Raw genomic sequence first — 20,745 nt, 5'->3', positions numbered from 1 at the left:
ATGAGCACAGACATCATTGTAAAAGGAAATTCTGACAATTGTGGGACTGGAAAGGTAACCTACAATAATATTCTTCTGGGTTCTGTTGGATTTAAATTACCAAAGAAAAGTCAGTTGAAGGAAAACAATTTTGAGGACCTTTTATTATGGCCTACAGCTTAAGAGGTCATTGTGGAATATTTGTTTTAGGACCTAGAGGCAAGATGGGGTGGGAGAACACCACATCCGAACAAACTTCATGAAAGAGGAGTGATTTTAAGCCACTCATCACTCCTAAAGAGACATCAAGGAGGAATTATCTAAAATTTGAAATCTGGGTGGAAGTATGAGAGCATCCCAAAGCCCACTCAGTGGTGTCGAAGATCCTGATCCTGCATTATTAAAGTCAATGGGAGCTTTGTTATGGACCCTTTTTCTTTTACTTCTGCCTCTTGTAGTCCTTTAGACTGTGTTAGGGATACGTTTGTAATTTTTTGTATTAAATATTAGTTTCATTTTTTTCTTGTTAATGGGTTGTTGCTTGTTCAGTTCTGCAAATAAGTAGCCTAAATTTGATCTACCCTTGACATCTGGTCATGTTTCAACCAATACATGAGAGACTAGGGAGTTTCCATTCTGCTCTGAACAGTTATAAGTTAAAAAAGTGGATGATGGAAGCTCCTTGGCTGTGGATGAATTCTCCAGTTAAGAAGATGTCTTTGAAACCTGCAAACTAGAGGTAATCTACTTAGGGAAACACTTTCCATACACAATTCTAGTTATAGTTCGAATGACCAATCATGTGGCGTTACATCTAGAAAAACTCCCTACTTTGACCCACCAAAGGAAGTAACTATTTTTGTATTTTAGGTCATGAAAACTAAACTAAATCACTAGACAGTAGAATTGTTGAAAAAAAACTAATACACCCATCAGTGAAAGTGTAATTAAACTACTTCTCAATTATGTTGTAATTCGATGGGATTGTAAGGCAGAACTGAGTTCTAACCATCACAGCATACTCTTTTCCCCCCCAGATTTTATTTTTCTTTGCTTCATTGTGGTGATACCCTAATTAAATCTGTAGGCTGTGGTGGAATCGGTGTTAGAATTATATTTTCTAAATGATTTCCCTGCATTGATCTATGCAATTTACAAGTCATATGAAAGCTCTCATTATACTGTATCTTCAGATTCACACATCTATATGAATTTGAATTTGAACCAAAATAAACTTAACTTGAATTAACATTTCTTTCTGGTTTTTTTTACATCCTTTTTTCCCTTTGTCACATTTTTCTTCCTTTAATCGCCTTTTGCATTCTGTGGAGGCTAACCGTTTTATTCATGTGAGAGTTTAAGAAATGGGCATTTGAATCCTTGAGAAGTACTGATGCATTAATAAGCTTCTGCTGGGTAAAAAGTACAGGATTTCCTGAAACCGTACAATATGAAAGTTCAAATCTTTGGAGTGTGTTTGAAGATTTCCCCACTACAGAGAATTTGAAAGAAATCACACAATACCAGAATAATGTAAAACTATTTTTATTGAAAATACATCTACAAAGTAATGTTTCTCAATCCACATTGGGTGCATCTAAATGCAGAGCCAATGAGAGATGGGGAATGGAATCTTTCTATAGTAATTGATTTCCATAAGAAACAAAGTTAGTAAAAAAAAAATCACAAACTTTGTGACACAATTCATTTTTCTCAACTTATGTCATAGAAAGACAACCAGTTACATTATGTCTTTGCAGGGTATTTCCAAATAGAGTCTCAACAAAAATTAAACTGTTACTCCAGACATTCTAAAGTTAACTTTTATAAACACACACTGAATACAGGATCTATATAAAAATATCTCTAATTACATATCCGAAGATGCCTGTCTGCATTCTAGGTTTTCATTCTGTTAGCAAAAAAAGTTCACATTTTATCACTTTCAGACAGAGATTCATCTAGAGCTTTGAGGTGATTAAAGCACTGACAGCTGAATACTCTCGGCTAAATTCTGCTCACTTCACTCATGAGTTGTTCCTGCTACCATTGGCTGGCCTGCTAAAAATGAGTGGTTTCAGAGTAACAGCCGTGTTAGTCTGTATTCGCAAAAAGAAAAGGTGTACTTGTGGCACCTTAGAGACTAACCAATTTATTTGAGCATGAGCTCATGCTCAAATAAATTGGTTAGTCTCTAAGGTGCCACAAGTACGCCTTTTCTTTTTTCTAAAAATGAGTAGGATTTGTCACTCTTGGAAAAAGAAGCCTGCCTTGTTGCTTTAAAAATGGGAAAAGACTGCCTTCAATCATCACACTCATATTTTCACCACAGTTACATTGACATTTACATATCAATTCTTATGGTCTTCTGGAGACAAAAGCTACAGATGTTTTTGAATGTTTGGCAAGTGGCAGTTGTGGTATGACATGGGAATGTCTCAGTTCTGTCTCTCTCTCTCTTAGTTCAGACCAAATCCAAACATTTAGTTCAGAACAAATCAAACATAAAATAGACCACTCAACTAGTTTTGTGCTTGTGGATTTGTATTCCTCAGTTACCTATCTCTAACTGCACCATAAATCTTTCCAGTTTGACTCCTACAGTAATAGAAGGAGTGGAAAAGGAAAATATATACAATTAATATTTTTCATAAAAGGGTTTTTTCAGGGAATAATCTTGAAATGAACAAAAAAAAGCCATAGGATTCGGAGTATATTTCTCCCCCCCCCCTTTTTTTTGTTTCCTTCTCTGTGTCTTGAAGGAGATCTACAATATTACTCTTAAAATCTTTTCTTATTATATTTTTAACATTTATTAAATGTATTTACTATTCTTCAGTTTATATATATTTTTCCTAGTAAGTAATAGAGCACCCATTAGTTTTGCTTTCTAAAAATTTATTTTTTATATTTGAGTTGCTGCTGGTAAACCCAAAAAGATATGGGAACCTCCCAGTGAGATGGGGAGTTCTCTCCCCTATGTAAAACAAGGAATATTTGGCTAATAGTTTTACTACTTATTCATGGAATGACACCAGGCTAATTGATGACAATATTTCCATTTTTTGAAAGTGACCTCTTGGTCACAGGTCTTCCAGCAATGCAATTTCAGCAACACAGCAGGTTTACAGCCCCATCCAATTAGGTTCGGAGCATCTCTTGCCAGGTATGAAGTACCTCTTGCAAAGTGCTGGCCCTCTCTGCTATTTTTATTACATATTATTTAGATTGTGAATGCACCCACAGTGTGCTATGTGCCTTCTGAGCACAGATGAAGTACACCTCCCACCCCAAAAAGCATACAATCCTTCAAGCACTTCTCTGCATATGTGTAACATTGCTCATGTGAGTAGTGGCATTGAAGTTAAGGGGACTACTCAGGTGAGTGAAAATACCCATATGCATAAGTGTCTGCTGGTCACTGGGAGCTGAAAGTGCTAAGCACTTGTCAAGAACTGGCCCTCACTGACCCTAAAGTGTCCTATTAAGATGAAATCACCTCCTCAGAAATGACATTTCAGCTCAGCTGATAAAAGTGCTGATTGTGGGTATTTTTTTTACCTGAACATCTCTACTTTTTTTTAAATTTAAAAGTCCTCCTTTTTATTGTCCTGCTAGTAATAGGATAAAGAAATAACATGTCACCAGAAGGGAAAAAAAAGAAATCCTGTTAATTTCCTTGTTTGGGTGCAGTTGTCAAGTTAAAAATGTTGATTTGTGTGCTTACTGATGTTAAGAAATGGGCAATAGGTATTTAAAAAAATAAAACCCTTTTCAGGCTGTATTATCTATTGTGACTTTCCAGCTTATAAAAACGAGATCACATTTACAGGATTGAGTAACATATACACTGGTATGTTTTTTAATGATTTAATAGACACTCTCCCTCTTCCCCCTCTCCCCCGCCCCCAGTTAGCACATGTCTAGCAGGACCAGTATGATAACTCGCCAATTTTTTTTTAAGTGGGATGCAAACACATACCTTGGGCACTGCTAATTCAGAATGTTTTTGATCAGCTCTGTTCCAATGCTATCATATGGGGGAAAGCAAGATATAAATGGACTTCTTGAAAACAAGATATAAATGGTTGTAGAAAGTATGTTTCCCACACTCCTAGTGTTGGAATCATGCCTGGTCTATCCTACATCTTGGTTTCACTGTCTAATGGTTTTTCGCTCTCATTTTCCTGTGAGATCAGTTGGTATGGTTTTTTCATTTCATTCTCCTCTATCACAGAATTACCCATCTCAGCATCCCTGTTCTTCAGCTCATTCCGTGACAAATGTTCAACAATCCCTGCACCAATGGAGTCACCCAAGACATTTGTAGTGGTACGAAGACGGTCCCTGTGGAAAATAGTTGCGTTAGTCTTGTTTTCCCCACTTGTTTAAGTGAAACATTCAGAGTCTCGGTGTAAAATAGCTTTTGAAAATAACCATGAGATGATCCAATACTTCTATGTGTATTCATCTATCAGAAATGTTAATAGCATTACTCCATCTTTGCGGAAACTAACAATTGTACCAGAATTCTAAGCCTAATGCAGTGACCTGAAACATAATGTTACTAGCCATTTCACAGGATGATATGATTGCTATGTTATGAGTGGGCCTGTGGGGGCTCATGTTTGGGGGCTTGTGAGTATGTTACAATAAGTCAGGTGTAATGACCTCCTGATATCTGAATTGACTGAATGTTGCCTTCTTAGCTGTCATTCCCAGAATGAAAATAAACTATTGTAAATAATCTAGGCTGAGATTCATGCGTGCTGCAAAGGTCCAGAGCAAGGGCCTTTGTATCTCTTAAGACTCCCCAATGATTGCACATGGAGACTGCAGGCAAGCAGCCTGTCACTGTATGACTAGCCCCTTTAAGGGCAGATGGGCCCAGCCCTGCCTGTGACTGATCAGCTGCATCCCAGTTGAGGTTTTGAGTAATTTCAAAGGGAGTTAGGCACTTAAATACTTTTGAGGAGCTGGGTGCTGGTCCATATAAAGGCCAGCAAAAATCAGTTGAGCTGTAGGATGGCAGGAATGCTCCTGTATGAGTTCCTGTGTTAGGAGAAAGATCTGGAGTGGCTGAGATGTGAAGGAAAAGCATCTGGGAGTTATAGTCCATAGTGGTCACAGGAAATAATTTTTGACATTTTTGCTTAAGGTTTGGTTCAGCCAATACTCTGTTGTGACGTTAGTTCTTCTTGGGCTAGTGGACAGCCCAGCATCTTACCCAGCTCTTCAGGGGTGTAAATATAACCCCTACGTGCTGTGAAAGGGTTGCACAGAAGGCCCCAATGGTAAAGGGCTGGAGGAAGGTCCACAGAGGAGCTACTGAGACATGTTAAACTCATAACACAGCCCATAGGCTGGAATAACAGCTGGAGGGGAGGAAGAATACACAGCAATCCTGGAGGCAGGCTGGGGCTGGATTTCACCTTCTCATCACATCCACCTGTCTAGACCTTAAATGTTTGGGATCTATACACATGGTGAGAATTTCACAGAGTTAGTGATACCCTTAAAAACTGAACATTGTTGTCATAAGTAACACTACTGTTGGGGTAAAGTTCAGTTTTCTTTCTGGTACTCACTGAATCACAACATGAGCCACGGTGCTGCTATATTTTCAGTCCTAGAATAGCACCATCCATAGGCAATCCTGTGAGGAATAGCGTAAAGCGTAGGGATGGGCAAATGACCCTAGTATTGGGAAACTGTTTAACCTCGCATATATTTCATCTGAATTTCCCTGTACTCCCTCTCAATGGGCTCAAACGCTTCTCTACACTTACTTTGAGCTGCTGTCAGGAAGTGGGGGTGGTAATAGGAATGAACAGTTAGGTGAACTCTCATCCCTCTCTGGATGTCTTCCATGGGAGAACAACAGCCATTTCATCTCTCCCCTGCCTTCTCACTTTTAGCAGCATTCCCCTTTACTCTATCTAGATAAGAAGTAGGACTGTGAAAAGGACATAACATAAGAAGGGCCATACTGGGTCAGACCAAAGGTCCGTCTAGCCCAGTATCCTGTCTTCCAACAGTGGCCAATGCCCAGTGCCTCAGAGGGAATGAACAGAAAAGGTAATTATCAATTGATCCAAACAAATACTCTCTGAAGAGCTGGGATGGAGAAAAGGGGAAAAATGGCTGCTATCCTTCCCTGACAGACATTGACATGGAGTGGAGGAACACCTACCTCTTCAATTACCCTAGCCCCACAAAGGCATCTCCTGGTAAGTGGATCAGCCTGTCTGTCACCCTTATTTGCACTGGCAGACATGGAAAGGTTCTTGGCTTCTGCTGCTGACAGTGATGCTGTTCTATCCCTATAACCATGCACAGAGAAATGCAGCTGGGCCTAAGGGGATTCCACAGGTACTTACAGATGTAGGAAGGTTGCTCAGTGTTCTCCTCCTTTAGCACAGTGGTTCTCAACTGAGGGTCCATGGCAGCTGAAGCCTGGAGCCCTGAGCCAGCCCCCAACTCCCTTTCTCTGGCCCTGGAGTTTTTATAGCATTTTGGGGAGACCTCAGAAAGAAAATGTCGAGAACCCCTTCTCTAGCAGGCACAGAGGTGGGGAAACAAATGAGTCAGCCACATTAGCCAAATGTCTGGCCATATTCAGATGGCTGATAAGGCTAATATTCATATTATTCAGAAGACTAACTATTCAATTCATCCATCCTTAGGGAAAGCACACAAACCTTCACTGGTCTGGACAGCCAGAAGGGTTGGGATAAATCAACTCTAAACTGATCCACTGAATTTTCAGACTTTGAGCCTCCTTCATGGTAGGATAAAATTTTATTCTTCAAAATAACCACATTTTTCAACTATTTTCAGTAAAGGAATAAGCCAACTAATCACATGATCACAAATCAGAAATTATCAGAATGTCCCTGTCCAATGTATTTTATAATATGCTATAGCCCTTTAAGGACTCTGTAAGAAATACTCACAAGAACCAGTCTACTGCAATGATAAGAGTGATGTCCTCTGTAGGCAAACCAACAGATGTCAACACAATGACCATGGTGACCAGTCCGGCTTGAGGAATTCCTGCAGCCCCAATACTGGCAGCTGTAGCTGTGATGCTGTGTAGAGAGATGACAGTGAAGAAATAAGTCAGTTTCCAAAAAGAATCCTCCTTACTATTTAGTAAACATTTTAAAAGTTATGAAGAAAATTACTGATTTTAGGATGAATACATGTTATAATTATGATAGCAACTAGCAGCCCCAGGGATGGAGCAGCACACCATTGTACTAGGCACTGTACAAACAAAAAAGGAAAAGACAATTTTCCCAATTGTATAAAGGGCTCTAGAGAAAAATCTGAATCAAGGCAGGCGTTCGAGTGGATGGTTTTCTTTCTGATTTTTCATACAATTTCACATTGTTGGAGAAACACATGGTGCAGAGACCTAAGGGGTCTTTAAGTAGAAATGCTTATTTTAGAGACGGGTCTGAACTAAATCCCCAGTCTGAACACATGCAAACTTTATGAAAGTGTGGATCTGGATCCAAACTTCATAGTTAGCCCTTATCTTAATAATGGCTGAAACCCTGGATCTAAGCACTTTTGGGCTTTAGAGAAATGTGGATCTCGATCTGAATTTTCTTGGTCTCATCTCATCCTTGTTTGATAAATAATCTTCTTTATCTTATGGAGGAATCAAGATTTAAAGCACAGATCTAATGATAACACATCATTTATCATCCCTATGTAATACTAGAGAACTTAATCTAAAAGACAGTATGCATATAATCCATAGCAAGTTTCATATATGTACTGGAGAGCAGACATCCAAAACCAAAATGAGTCATGAGGGTCTGAAAGCAGAATTTTCCCTTGTCTTGATTGAATATTGAACTAGGATGACCGTTTTTAAAACTAGAAATGCTTCTTACAGCACAAAGTTCATAATTAACAAAATCTGAGATTTCTCCAATTCATTTGTATTCCCTTAGCATTAGTATTGTAGCATGTTACTGTGTTGATTGCTTATGGTGCATACTTCACATGCAGCTGAATCACAAATAGAAAGAGACAATTAGACAACACCAACTATAGTACTTTGCTATGTCTCAGTAACACCTTTTCTGCTCCTAGCATTCTTCATAGTAACAATTTACTCTAACACAAATTGCAACTGGAGTATGCACCCACTGGACAGCACTGTGCAGAATATAAACCTACAGCTCTTAAGCGCTGCACAGATACTTAAGCTATCTAAAGTAAAATACTTTTAAAATGATGGCTGTTGCTGACCCTCTTAAATACAATGATCAGTTGTTCACACCATTGTTATTTAAAGGCACGTTGAATCAAAGTATATCGATAATGGTTTCTGTACCTGATTGTGATAATCTGCCCAAAGTTCAGTTCAAAGTTGTTAACCTGTGCGATGAAAATTGCAGCCAAAGCCTCATATAAAGCAGTCCCATCCATGTTAATTGTAGCACCCACTGGGAGCACAAATCTTGTAATACGCTTGTCCACTCCATTATTCTCTTCTAGACATTTAAATGTTATGGGTAGGGTGGCAGAACTAAAACAAGAAAAAAAGACAATATACATACTCATTTATATAATAATCTTCTATACTAGAGAGGAGTAGGCCTGAAATAGTGTCCAAAAGCATAAAAAATTAGTCTATGACAATGAATTTATTCAGTTATATCAGCCTATGTTGTTCATCATACCAATAATATTATAGCGTAGATTTCTCAGACGTAGATATTGTTTTAACTTTGTGGGCCTAGTAATTACAGCAGTACCTCCAGTGATATTTGTAAATTTCTTCATGGCAGAAAACCATCTTTTCTAATGCTGCATGGTATTTGTGTAGACTAAGGCCCTCTCATTGACATCTGTTGGAGATTTGCATATGGACTGCAGGATCGGAAACATTTTGGTCAGATTTTATTTATAATTGGGATTTAAAATTTCATAGCGTACCTTGAAGATGTTCCCAAAGCTGTGATCAATGCCTGCAGAAGTCCTCCAATAAATACCCAAGGGTTCTTACGAACAACCAGGAAGTAGAGTAGTGGTAGAACAATAATAGCATGAATGAGCAAACCAATGATAACTGTTACAGTGTACATGGCAAGTTGTCCACCAATCACACCCATATCTTCCATCTCAACAATTTTCCCAGCAATCAAGAACATGATACCAACTGGGGCATACCTACAAATAAGTAAGCAAATCAATATGTGTGAACAAATAGATGTTTGTTTGTGTACAAAGTTATACTGATATAATGGCCATAAACCATCCTGGACCCAATTCAAGATCCTGGGCAGTGGCAAGTCAACCTGGTGGAGGCTACAGCAGTGAAAGTGGCTGCAACACTTGCATGGCTCTGCTGGGGTCAGGGACAGCAAAGAGGAGGTCAGGAACAGAATGCAGTCAGTCCATCTCCCAGCCATCGACAGCTGATGGACTCCTGTGGAGTCCTGACTGCCATTTAAAAGCCACTTTAAACAATTCCCTGAGGATTCCCCCTGTGGGGGAATGCCTGGGTTGTGTAGGGCTGGCGTAGTGGCTCCTTTGCTACCTGCCTCCTGGTTCCCAGTGCTGAATGTGGTTGGGGAAAGAGGTACAGCCAGAAAGCTATTAGGTTTGGCTCATGCCAGGCTGCTTCAGTCCATAGGCAGCTGGGCATGGGATAGGTAGAGCCACCTGGAGGCTGATTTTATGATGGAGACTGTGCACATGGCTGGGGCTTTGCAAAAGTAGCTTAAACCACTTTCCTCTGCTGTGCCAAATACTACTCAGCCAGAGCTGAGGTCAGGCTCTAATGCTCAATATGGCAACCTGCTAGTTAAGGTATATAAAAGATAATCTTAACTGCAGCTGGACTTTTCACAGGGTCTTATTTACAAAGTTGTTACCTGTCATTTTACTACACTCATGTAAAATAACGTAACTTGATTATGACATTGATTATAACATTACTCTCAGCAGCCATCAAACCCACCTTGAAGTTTTCCCAATGTAATAATTCTCTCCCCATATTTTAAATTCTCAAACATTTCCAGTATAATAATAATAATTAATAATGTTTAGAGATGTGATTGTAAAGGACAAAATGTATGAAAAAAATATTAGAAATTTTTATAAAAAATAAACTTTATAGCTTTGCATCCATTACTTAAGGAGTTTCCATGACACTGGAGATGTATAGGTGTGTAAGATGATCTGCTGTAGCAAATGAGGGAAGATGTCATTTCATAAATGAATTGTTGTATTTGGCCTCTGACTGAGAAATGTTAGACTTTGTAAAGATTTTATGGTAACCCTTCTGAACAGGGATTTAATTTTTATTTGTCTGTGGAATACCATATAAAAACTAACAACAATTCACAGGAGAATGAACATTTGTGAATAGTAGTGACATATTACTATGCTATGCACATTGCAAACGCAAATAGTGTTCTGAACTAATGAAAATAATGGGCATATTGTTGATGAATGGGATTGTGACAAGGTGCCTATCTCTTCCTCCCTATAGAGTTAGAGGGAAGGAGTGATAAGAGTTAGGTACGGTAAGAGAATCTTTATATGCCAAGCAAACTCTGTCATGGACTCTAAAGAGTATATTTACCTCTTAATGGTAATGACAATAGGAATTACTTACATGCATCAAGAGATGAATATACATTAAAATATTTAGATCCTTTTCAGATGATCAGTGTGCAGAACTCAATTTTAAAACATTATGTTTAGTTATAAATAGCTAAACAGGTATTATCCTTCAGGACTGGATCCTCAGCAGCTGTCAGTTGGGGTAGGTCTAGTGAAGTCAATGGAGCTATACCAATTTTCAGCAGCAGAAGATTCTTAGATTCATAGATTTTTAAGGCCAGAAGAGACCATGATGACCTCACTGTACATTAAGCTGTGGGGGCATTGTCTGGCTTGAAGGAAAAGATGTGTGGCCCTTTTTAGGCTGGAAAGGCTGCCCCCCTGGAAAGACTGCTGAGTGTGAGAGTGACTTGCTGCAGTAGCTTCAGACCAGGTCAGTGTGCTGACCCATCCCCTGCCCCCAGTGACTGGAAAGAGAGGGAAGACTATTTAGGTCCGTGCTGATGCAGGAAAAGCCCTCTTTTTACCTGGATCAGGTAGAGCAGCACCAATCCTCCCACCCCCAAGAAATAGTTAAATACCAGGTTTTTCATGATCCGCTGTGCAGATGACGCCAGTTGCTCCTTTCTCAGGGGTCTGGGAAGGCATTTTTCCCATACCACCAGATTGGCCAAGGCAAGGTGGGTTTTTTCACCTTCCCTACAGTGGGTTGGGGGCTTAGTTGGGGCAAACATGAAATGACGGTTAGGCTACAATGTCTCGACTCATTATGTAAATGTGGGTGGATATCTAGTGCAGGTACTCAATAGGGACGGGATACAGTGATCATATAAAATGGATTGGTAAAGGATTTAAAGGAGATATTCTTTAAATGAAGAGAAGGGGGGCTTCAGGGCTCCTATGACTGGCACAACAAGGAGCCAACCCCACCTCTTTTATAGCCCCTCTTAATCTACATTTGAGCGGCAGAGGTGGTGAGATTCCAGCAGTTGGTTGGCTGGGGACCAGGATGGGTAAAGGGGGAGGGCTGATAGCAGATATATGTAAACGATTATGGAATTACCTGCATTGTACACTTTTATCTGCCAGGTACTCACTGACATTTAGGAATAAACGTGTGGCCTAATTAAATCACAGCCAGTCTCTCCTGTCCTCCTTCCAGCAAAGCTGAACAATGAATTTCTAATCTGATCTCCTATGAAACACAGGTACTCAGTATCCAGCACATGCTGGTGCTGAATGTTCAAAACATTTTGACATAATAATTTAACATAGCACTTAACAGAGGCACTTACCACATGATTAGAGCTACCAATCTCATGATAGCTTCATTAAGGCTATCAAAGAAGTGTCTTAATGGCTGCCCTTGCTCCTTCATGTTCCCAATCACCAATCCGAAGCTTATTGAGAAGACCACCAGTCCCAGTGCATTCACTCCATTTACGGCACCTGGAACAGGGATCACCTCCTCTTTCATTCGAGTTAGGGTTTCCATTGCTTCTGATACATTGTTTATTACGGAAGCCACCACGGATGTTTCATTGGGTGGAATTGCTACTCTAAATATTCTCTTGTCATAGTTTGTTTTGAACTTAAAAAAAAAGAAGAAAAGACAGAAAACAGAGTGACTTACTGCAAAAACAGATGAGTACACTTGTCATTTATCACTCTCATGTGAAACTAGCAGTATTACTTCCCAATTTTAAAATGTCTTTTGAGTTATTAGTTTGTGTCATATTTAGGGGTAAAATAAAGTTTTAGGGTGAAATTCTGGATCTCCTGAAGTAAATGGAAAACCTCACATTGGCTTCAGTGGAGCCAGCATTTCACCCTTATTTTCAAGAATTCATGTGCTCAGATTAATATTTCAAACATACAGCTTTGATGAAAGCTGTATGCTTGATCAAAGCTCTATGTTTGTCAGAGATATGATTTTTGTGACAAAACTGTGTCTTTTAGTTTTTGTTTTTATAATGAGTCATGATTTTTTCACTGAGTTTGCCTACTACTCAGCAAGACTTCCATGAATTGGCCTTTTTTGGCTCTTTATATGCTTTTAAACTATTGATTACAGATATTTCATACTTTTCTACTGGAAAAATAAATGTAAGGATAATATAAGTATCATGACTTTTCCTTTTTTAAATACTGAAATTAGGACTTTTACATATTTTTTCCCTAACAAAGCCATGAATTTTTCTCTCTCTTTTTAACCATTTGTTATTGATTTACCTCTTTTTTACAAAATAATTTTGTTTCGTGTGACCACTGACATCAGGTGGACAAATGAGATTCAAGTTCTCAGCATTCTCCAAATCTTTGCTTTGAAAATAATATTCCACAATGTATTCATTTCTATTTTTCCCAGGATAATTTCATATCCTGCATATTTATATCTGTACCAGAAAACAAATCACAGCCCTATCCTGTCTAAACACAAGGAACCTAATTCTCATTTACATAAAGGCATCTTTACACCTCCCTGGGTAACATTTTTTAAAAGCACCTAAGTGACTCAGGAACTTTTATCTCATTGCACCCAATGGTATTTAGGCATCTAAGTCACTTAGGCAATATTGATAATTTTACCCCATTACACCTACCCACTGATAATGAGGATCAGACCCAAGGAATTCAGTATTATTAATATTATTAATAGTTCAAAACTATTGCAAGACTTTGGAAGTTTTTAAGTGAAATGAATGCACAGTTGGCATTCTTGTGACTAAGAACAGGAACCTGAGTGTAGGGGAAGAAAAGAGTTCAACTGGTCTGAGGTATGGTTAGATTCCATACATCAGACACACACTCTTGATGCACTGCTCAAGAATATTTGCTTAACCATTGCAGTCAGGAAGGTGGATTCAGTCCTTAACTCCCAGTGGAAGTACCTTTCTGAAGATTTAGTGGAAACCTTTTATACAAGGACACATTTGTCAAAATAGTCAGATATTCAAGGGTTTTAAATAAAATTTGTAAAGAAACCACTAATCACTAATCATGCAATCTGAGAAATGGAAATTACCTAGAATTTATAATTAAAGGAATATTATTTATTTGACTCAGTAATATCTCTCCAGGTACCATCTGATGTGGTACTTCAAACATTTCCAACTCTTTTTCCATGCACCTAGCAATGGTAATTGTGACTTATATATTTGTATTCTTGCTTTTAGGGGGAAAAAAGTGCCCAGGAGGCTTTATGAATGCAACGGGTCTGCAAGCGGTGAATGTGCAGGAGTGGTGGGTATGTAAATTACACAATCATTTTTTTTTAAATTAGACTTAGGAGACACTGAGTTAATGTCTTCCATCTTGCACCAGTTCTCAAATTCCATTTCAATAGAGGGAAACACTTGATCCTTTATTAGATAATATTATCTTTAAGGGCATGAAATAGGGTATCAAGTTCAAGGACCGTACAGAGAGATTCAGAACTCTTCTGCTGATTCATCCTGATGTCAAGTGCTAGAACCCTGCACAGATGTAGAGCTTTTCTTCTGACTCACCCTGTCAGCCAGATTATGTCATCCTTTTAATGCCAGACCAGGATATGAAAGGGTCTGAGTGCATAATGGGTGTCATTCTGAGGCACAGAAAACTAGGGTGTAAGACACAGTATTAGTGCAGGGAAGAATTCTAGTTGGTCTCAGGAGAAAATATAGGCTGAAAATATAGGCTATATATATTTTATTGTTGCCTTTTAGGTTACAATCAAGGAAACCCCAAGAAGAGGGTAAGTTTGGCCTGAAGCCAATGAGTGTATTGTGTTAGGAGCAGGGTGGGAACTCCACCTGCATACAGATAGTGTCAGGGCAAGATGAAACAGCTTCTTCACAAAGGGAGTAAATGTAGGAGGTCTTGAAATCGATGATGGAATTGCTGAGTCATCAGCATCAACCGCAGGCTGCTGTTCAACAAGTCTTGCTGCCATTTATGTAGGAGTACCAACGGCAGCAACATTTCCAGGAGCAACTGCTTTGAAGTCTCTGTGATGGACTGTGTTCATTGGTGGCATCACCTAGTGGTTAGGGGGCTAGGCCTCTGCTTGCCCCACCTCCAATATTTCCCCTTGGCTACAGTCATGATCCTTCAGTCAAGTCACCCATCAGTCTTATTTATTTGCAGGTTGATAGAGTCCTAAGGAAGTCATGGTGTCCCCCACCCTCAGGATTGGGGTTGAGGGAACCTTTAGTCTATCTATTGATCCCTGTGGGTGTCCAATCCCTGCTGCAGGATTCTAAAGGTCTATATCCTCTGCTTCCTTCCCCGAGGGAGAGTCTGGAAGTGAGGATTTTCATGCCCTTCTTAACAAGCGGGATTCGGAAGGGAACCCAGGCCCCCTACTCCATTAGTCTGTGGCCCAGAGTCTTGTAAGAGGCCAATGTCCAGCACCCAGGACTGCCTTTAAGCTGTCTCCCCAGACCACTTCCTACCACCCACTCTCTCACCAAAGCCTTGCAGTTTGCCTCAAAGTAGTGAAAGAAGAAGAGAATAATTGAACCTTCAGCCCCTCTGGGCTCAGCAGGCAGGCTCTTTCCCTCAGGGAAAAGGTTTCTGCAGAGCCCTTCTTCAGGAGCTCTCAAGATAGCTTTTTCTCCCTGCCCTATCAGGTCCCTTCTGCTCCACCTCCAGCTGGCACATGCTTTGCAGGTGGGGCTGGATAGAGTCACCTGGGCCCTGAGTTTCTCCTTAACCCCTTTCGTTCCAGTGTGGAGTTTATACAACAAATCACAGTCTCCTTAACTGAGATGCAGTGCCTGAACTGCTAATAAATCCCAGCCCTTTTCAGTCCAAGCTGGGAACCAGAAGATGGTCACTTTTAAGTAGACAGCTACTGCATCTCAGTGGGAGGATGACTAGGTTATCTGTGTGGGCCCTTATGTGAAGGGAAAGGCACAAGCTATATATTGGGGGCTGGGTGAGGATATTTCTATAAATTACAGTGTTAAACTGAACTCTGGTAGAGTTCGATCAAAGTGACATTTTAATGTCTTACTTACTGATACTGCGCGTCTTTATTCTTTTGACTATTTCTTCAATGGAACTACTCATGAGAGTTAAGGCTATTCATGTAAGAAAAGCATTGCAGGACTGGGGTATCAGGAAAACAAGGTTGTTATATTTTTGGCAGTAATACACCATGTCCAAGTTACCAATACATGATGGGCCAGAGATCCTCACAAGCCGATGGAGCTATGCTAATTTATACCAGTGGCGGATATGGCCCCTTCGTTTCAAGGTAGAGCCTTTTTTCCCTTGATAGCATTATAGAGATTAAAATAATGGCATTATTGGACTTTTGCAAACTATGGTGTTCTTTCAGTAATAAATAATATATTTCAAGATGAATTTTAATTAAATTATCCTAGTATGAAAACAAACAGTATTGATTGCCTTACATACTAAAATGAATCATCACTGTATTTGGTGATACAAACCATTGAAAGCAATTTGATTTGTATTTACTGCATAACATTTAAATTAGCAAACTCGTACTAGTGTAGTCGAACACTTCAGTAATCAACTTGCAAAAAAGATAGTGACATAAAATGGTTACTATTAAAATTCAGTTTTTAACAACAGAGGTAACACCATGGTATGTGAGATAATGCAATTAGAATATAATGTAAATTTGGTGACTCGGATACGTGGTATAACTTTTGGTGAAATATTTTTTAATGGTGACCATTGTACCAGCTCAAACCTCCTAACCTGCCACTACCAATGTGAAATACACTATAAGAGCAAAAATGAGAAACACTTCTGTTCCATTGTGCAGGGACTTGCAGGAAAGAATAATAATAAATGGATGAACAGGTTCAGAAAAAATACAGTTAGCAGGATGAACCTTGCCATTCTCTTATGTCAGACTTTCTTGATTTCCAATATTAGGTGCCACAAATTTTTCTTTGTGATACTTCAATAGGCTTCAGGTTCCACTTATTTTCAAGTGAAAACCGCTAAAATGCTGACCATCCCACAAGCTCTTGTGCTTCCTTTCCTTCCCCATGACCATCCAGTTCATCTTGGTCTCCCTCGCCCCTGTGACATAGCCTCAGAATGTGAACCCCAGCTGCAGGTTGCTAATTCTTCTGGGTCATACCATAGGCTCTTCAAATTTAGGGGAGGAAAAGAAATGAAGGGATCAGGGTCAGAGACAGAAGGCAGTGCCAGGGATCTATTAGAATGTCACGAGTGAGAGAGAATATGGGGATTATGAATGGAGAAGAGTTTGAATAAATTCATCTAAGCTTCAGATAAGCACCCGAGCTATCTGGATACTGACTGGAACTGAATCTTTTGAGATTCATCCACTGCTAGTTGAAACCGCAAAAACAAGTTGTCAATGTACAGTGGAATGAAGACTGACACTTATCACATGGATGTACACAACTGGTGTAAAGACTCACACAATTTGGTTTAACCCTATGGGGCTAGCAGTGATCTGAACCTTTTATTGATGCACTGGAAGAGATGCTGAGAGAGACAGGGAGGTAGTAGTATATGTGTTCTTCCACAGTGGGAGAAGAGAGTAACACAAAAAACAGTGACCTAGGCAATTCCCAAACATCTAGGGAAGTGTATTGCCTAGATTAGAATGGGAGGTTGGTAGTGATGATGAACTGCCTGAGGAAAAGCAGGGGGCCAGAGCTGGTAAAACTGATTTATTGGGGAGGGGGAGAGCACTTTATATTTCCTGACAAAATCTATGTGTCAGCACCTTTCTTTCCAGCGTGACACACCAGGGCAGTGTGGGTCTTTGTCCCTCTCTAGTGCCTGGACCACATAAAAGTCCACTATAGGCTCCCTCAGCCTGTGGGGCTAGAGCCCAGTGGTGGGGGCCTGACAACCTTGTGCTACATTTTTGCTGGGAATTTGTTGGCAGGGTTTTCCCAGCTCTGACGAACATCCCACGCATGCACCCAACAGGAACTGAGGAGGGCTTTTTTGCCCTGTAGTGACTCCCCCTGCCCACCAGTGGCTGCTATGGTGCTGGCGCTGAGTGCAGAGAGACTGTCTGCTCCACCACTCCTCTTGCTGGTGCAGCTCTTGTGGAGATACCTGCTGGCAGAGAGGGGGAGTGCAGGGAGAGGAGGCAGCAGCTTGTTGCCTCGGGGTTTTGCTGATAGAGCAGGGAGGGGGACAGAGTAGGAGGTGGGGGTGGTCAAAGGGCTGAAGGGTGGAAAGGAAAGCGGAAGCAAGAGCAGAATGGGGATTATGTTCCCGGATTACGTTCCCCTTTCTCCTGCTTTCCTCAGTCATGCAAATGGAAAACAAGCGTCCACCTCAAGGAAATGAGTCACAGTAAGGACAATATAATGTCGTATATCACAGTATTGTAGCATACCATTAATAGTTGATATATATGTGAGCATGGGCTGTAGCCCATGAGAGGACGGAGTACAACATTTGGAAATAACTGGTCTGCTCCACTGCTGCTTAATAGAGCTACTCTTTTAATTCAAAGGTAAAGGCTCATGTTTCCAGTGCTGAAGGTCATAGATTCAAACCCCAATGATTCAAACAGAATCATTATACAGTACTTCTATGTAAGGCAGGGGGATAAAACCTCAGTATATTTCATTACATTATTTCCTGTGTGGGCTAGAAGGATAAAGAAAGAAAAGGCTCTAGTGCATATTCGGCAAATCTCTTCAAGCAAATACATTCATTTTTGAAGGAGACAACAGAGCTGAGAACCGTGTGACCACAGAATTCACCACATAATCTTATTTTTCAAAAGATTATCACAACTGCTTGATTTTGATGCAGATTTGATGCCAATTTGGATATTGAGTTGTTGGCAATTATGGTTTCCATATTTCTGCAGCCACACATCATTGTAATCTCTTGGGAGCAAAGGATTATGAAATATATGTATCAGAATTTTCAGTCTTTATGCCAATATTTAGAATGTTAGTGAACCGGACTATGCAAGTTAAATAATACCTTCTTCACAAGTCTTCTGAGAAACACACCAAAAACCCTTAAGGTAAGTTTTTGAAAAGAAGTCTATAGGGCCATTGTATTTTGATGTCTAAATACCTTTGTAAATCTGGTCCATAATTACTTCTGCTGTGAAATGGATTGATATTTTATATTACAGATTTGATGATAAAATAATTTCTAGTTTCTAAAAGTTGCACTGTATTGTATCTATCTTACTTGATTTGAAGTTCAAGGGTATGATTTAAACATTAATAACGCCGATATGGACAGATTTAAAGAGATGCTTTCTCAGTAAGCACAGTCTAATGATGAAAGGGACCAGCCAGAAACAATTGTCCTTAAATATCTCCTATTTATTCAGCTATTTCTGGCAACTCTTCTATACTGTGAGTAAATTGTGAAGCATGGTATGTTTGTCAACAAAACCTACAGAACATTTTTATTTGCATAACAGTTCTTGCATTGTATAGAGTGGAAATTGTGCATTTAAATAAAAATTTAACTCTCATACTTAAGGTAAAATCTCCTTGCATATATTGGGTTTAAAACAACTAATATGAACTATTTTGCTGTTCACTGCTATCAGTCATTTAAACTGGCCTCATTGAGGTGTTTGTTCAGAACTCTTTTCCACGGTAGCTTGGAGTGTTACTGAGACTATTTAATAAGACTAGACCCCTTGAGTGCTGAACACATGAAGATGAGACATTTTAAAGATATTGTAAGGCATAGAGAAGCCTCAAGATACAGCTATGGCTCCAGGCAAAGTTTCTGATACATAATGAGGGGTTCTCAGACTGGGGGTTGGGACTCCTCAGGGGATTGTGAGGTTATTCAACGGGGGGGGGGGGGGTCACGAGCTGTCAGCCTCCACCCCAAACCCCGCTTTGCATCCAGCATTTCTAATGGTATTCGATATATTTAAAAGTGTTTTTAATTTATAAGGGGGGTTGCACTCAGAGGCTTGTTATGTGAAGGGGTCACCAGTACAAAAGTTTGAGAACCACTGCACTAATGAATGGTGTATAGCATCAGCTAAAGATGAGAAACTACAGTATCAGAAAGAAATAATCATATTCATGGCAATATATATGTATATGTAGAAAGCTCACTGTATTCATGTATTGCCCTCCAAAGTTTTTTAAGGGAATTTAAAAATCTCACTAGTCTCTTTTATTTTTCCCTTTTAACAGGAATGTTGGTTAGGGCTAGATTACAGGTGGAGGAACACAATAAGTAACAATTAAGTGGCATTCCTGCCTTATCATCAGGCAGTAAGTGAGAAGTACAAGCAATGCTTTATATTAATTTGACCTATATGCTTTGCTTTTGAAGTATGCAGAGTTAGCTCCTCTACTTCCAACCTATGTTCTTTGCAGACTTCCCATGTGATATTCCTGGATGTGTTCCAGCCTTTGTACCAATAGTACATTGATTATTCACCATCTCTTCATCCCCCTGAGCCCAATATTGTCTTTGAAAAGAAAATTCTCCATTGATTTTCATTAAGCTTGCCTTTGGCTCATGAATCACGCAAATCTGGAGAAGTTTTAATTTTTGAGCTTGCTGGCCCAGGTGGGTTTTCCCAGTTCTCACAACAAGTACCACTGTACAAATGAACAAAAACAAACACCCATTTTAGTTCATTTTCTTTAGCTGAAAAATAATAGTACACGTCCATGACTGCTGTAAGGACAAGCAAAATCATTGGCTGTTCCTTAAAAATACATGAATAACATATCAGTCTTTAATTTACTACATGAAAGATACCACACTGGAGTTTCAATTAGAAATAACAGCACATTTTTACCTGTTTAAAGCAGGCTTCCACCAAGTTTGGAGGGAACATGTTTCTGTGAAAAGGAGAAAAAATGTCAGAAATATTAATCACATTCTAGCAACATATTAACCAGTAGCTCAGCTGATGGGGATAAACTGATTACTGAAGGATCACTAAGATGAAAAAATACATGTGTATATGTTATAGTGAATAGGGCCTCATTTATAGTATTACCTTATTACCTTTTCAGGACAAAATTTTGGATGGTTTGGGCAAGCGAGTAAAGAACTGTGTTTCAAATCCTACATAACAGAATGTTGGTGGGTTTGCCAAATGAACACGATTAGAGGGTCTGTACTGACTCTTTTTTGGTATAGGTATTTATTAAAATGATCTGGATACAGATTAACTTTGCTCAATATGAAATGCAACTCCGCTTC

At 39.5% G+C, this 20,745-nt stretch overlaps 1 protein-coding gene across 3 annotated transcripts in view; it reads right to left on the bottom strand.

Annotated features, from left to right (window-relative positions):
- Positions 1 to 1,508: 1,508 nt before the first annotated feature.
- The window catches only part of SLC1A3 (solute carrier family 1 member 3), a 94,413-nt gene continuing 75,176 nt past the window's right edge, over positions 1,509 to 20,745 (bottom strand). For all 3 annotated transcript variants that reach the window (XM_073343771.2, XM_073343770.2, XM_073343772.2), the window contains 6 exons: positions 20,336 to 20,378; positions 11,868 to 12,163; positions 8,938 to 9,171; positions 8,333 to 8,527; positions 6,936 to 7,070; positions 1,509 to 4,326 (listed from right to left, as the gene is read on the bottom strand). In XM_073343771.2, the coding sequence (XP_073199872.1) occupies positions 4,122 to 4,326; positions 6,936 to 7,070; positions 8,333 to 8,527; positions 8,938 to 9,171; positions 11,868 to 12,163; positions 20,336 to 20,378 (1,108 nt within the window). In that variant the 3' untranslated portion in view covers positions 1,509 to 4,121. The remainder of the gene's footprint in view (positions 4,327 to 6,935; positions 7,071 to 8,332; positions 8,528 to 8,937; positions 9,172 to 11,867; positions 12,164 to 20,335; positions 20,379 to 20,745) is intronic.

Source organism: Lepidochelys kempii, chromosome 5 (assembly GCF_965140285.1).
Source record: "Lepidochelys kempii isolate rLepKem1 chromosome 5, rLepKem1.hap1, whole genome shotgun sequence".
In the NCBI taxonomy this organism is placed as follows: Eukaryota; Metazoa; Chordata; order Testudines; family Cheloniidae; genus Lepidochelys; species Lepidochelys kempii.
The sequence above is the reverse complement of the archived record's forward strand: the minus strand, read 5'-3'. Positions and strand labels throughout refer to the sequence as shown.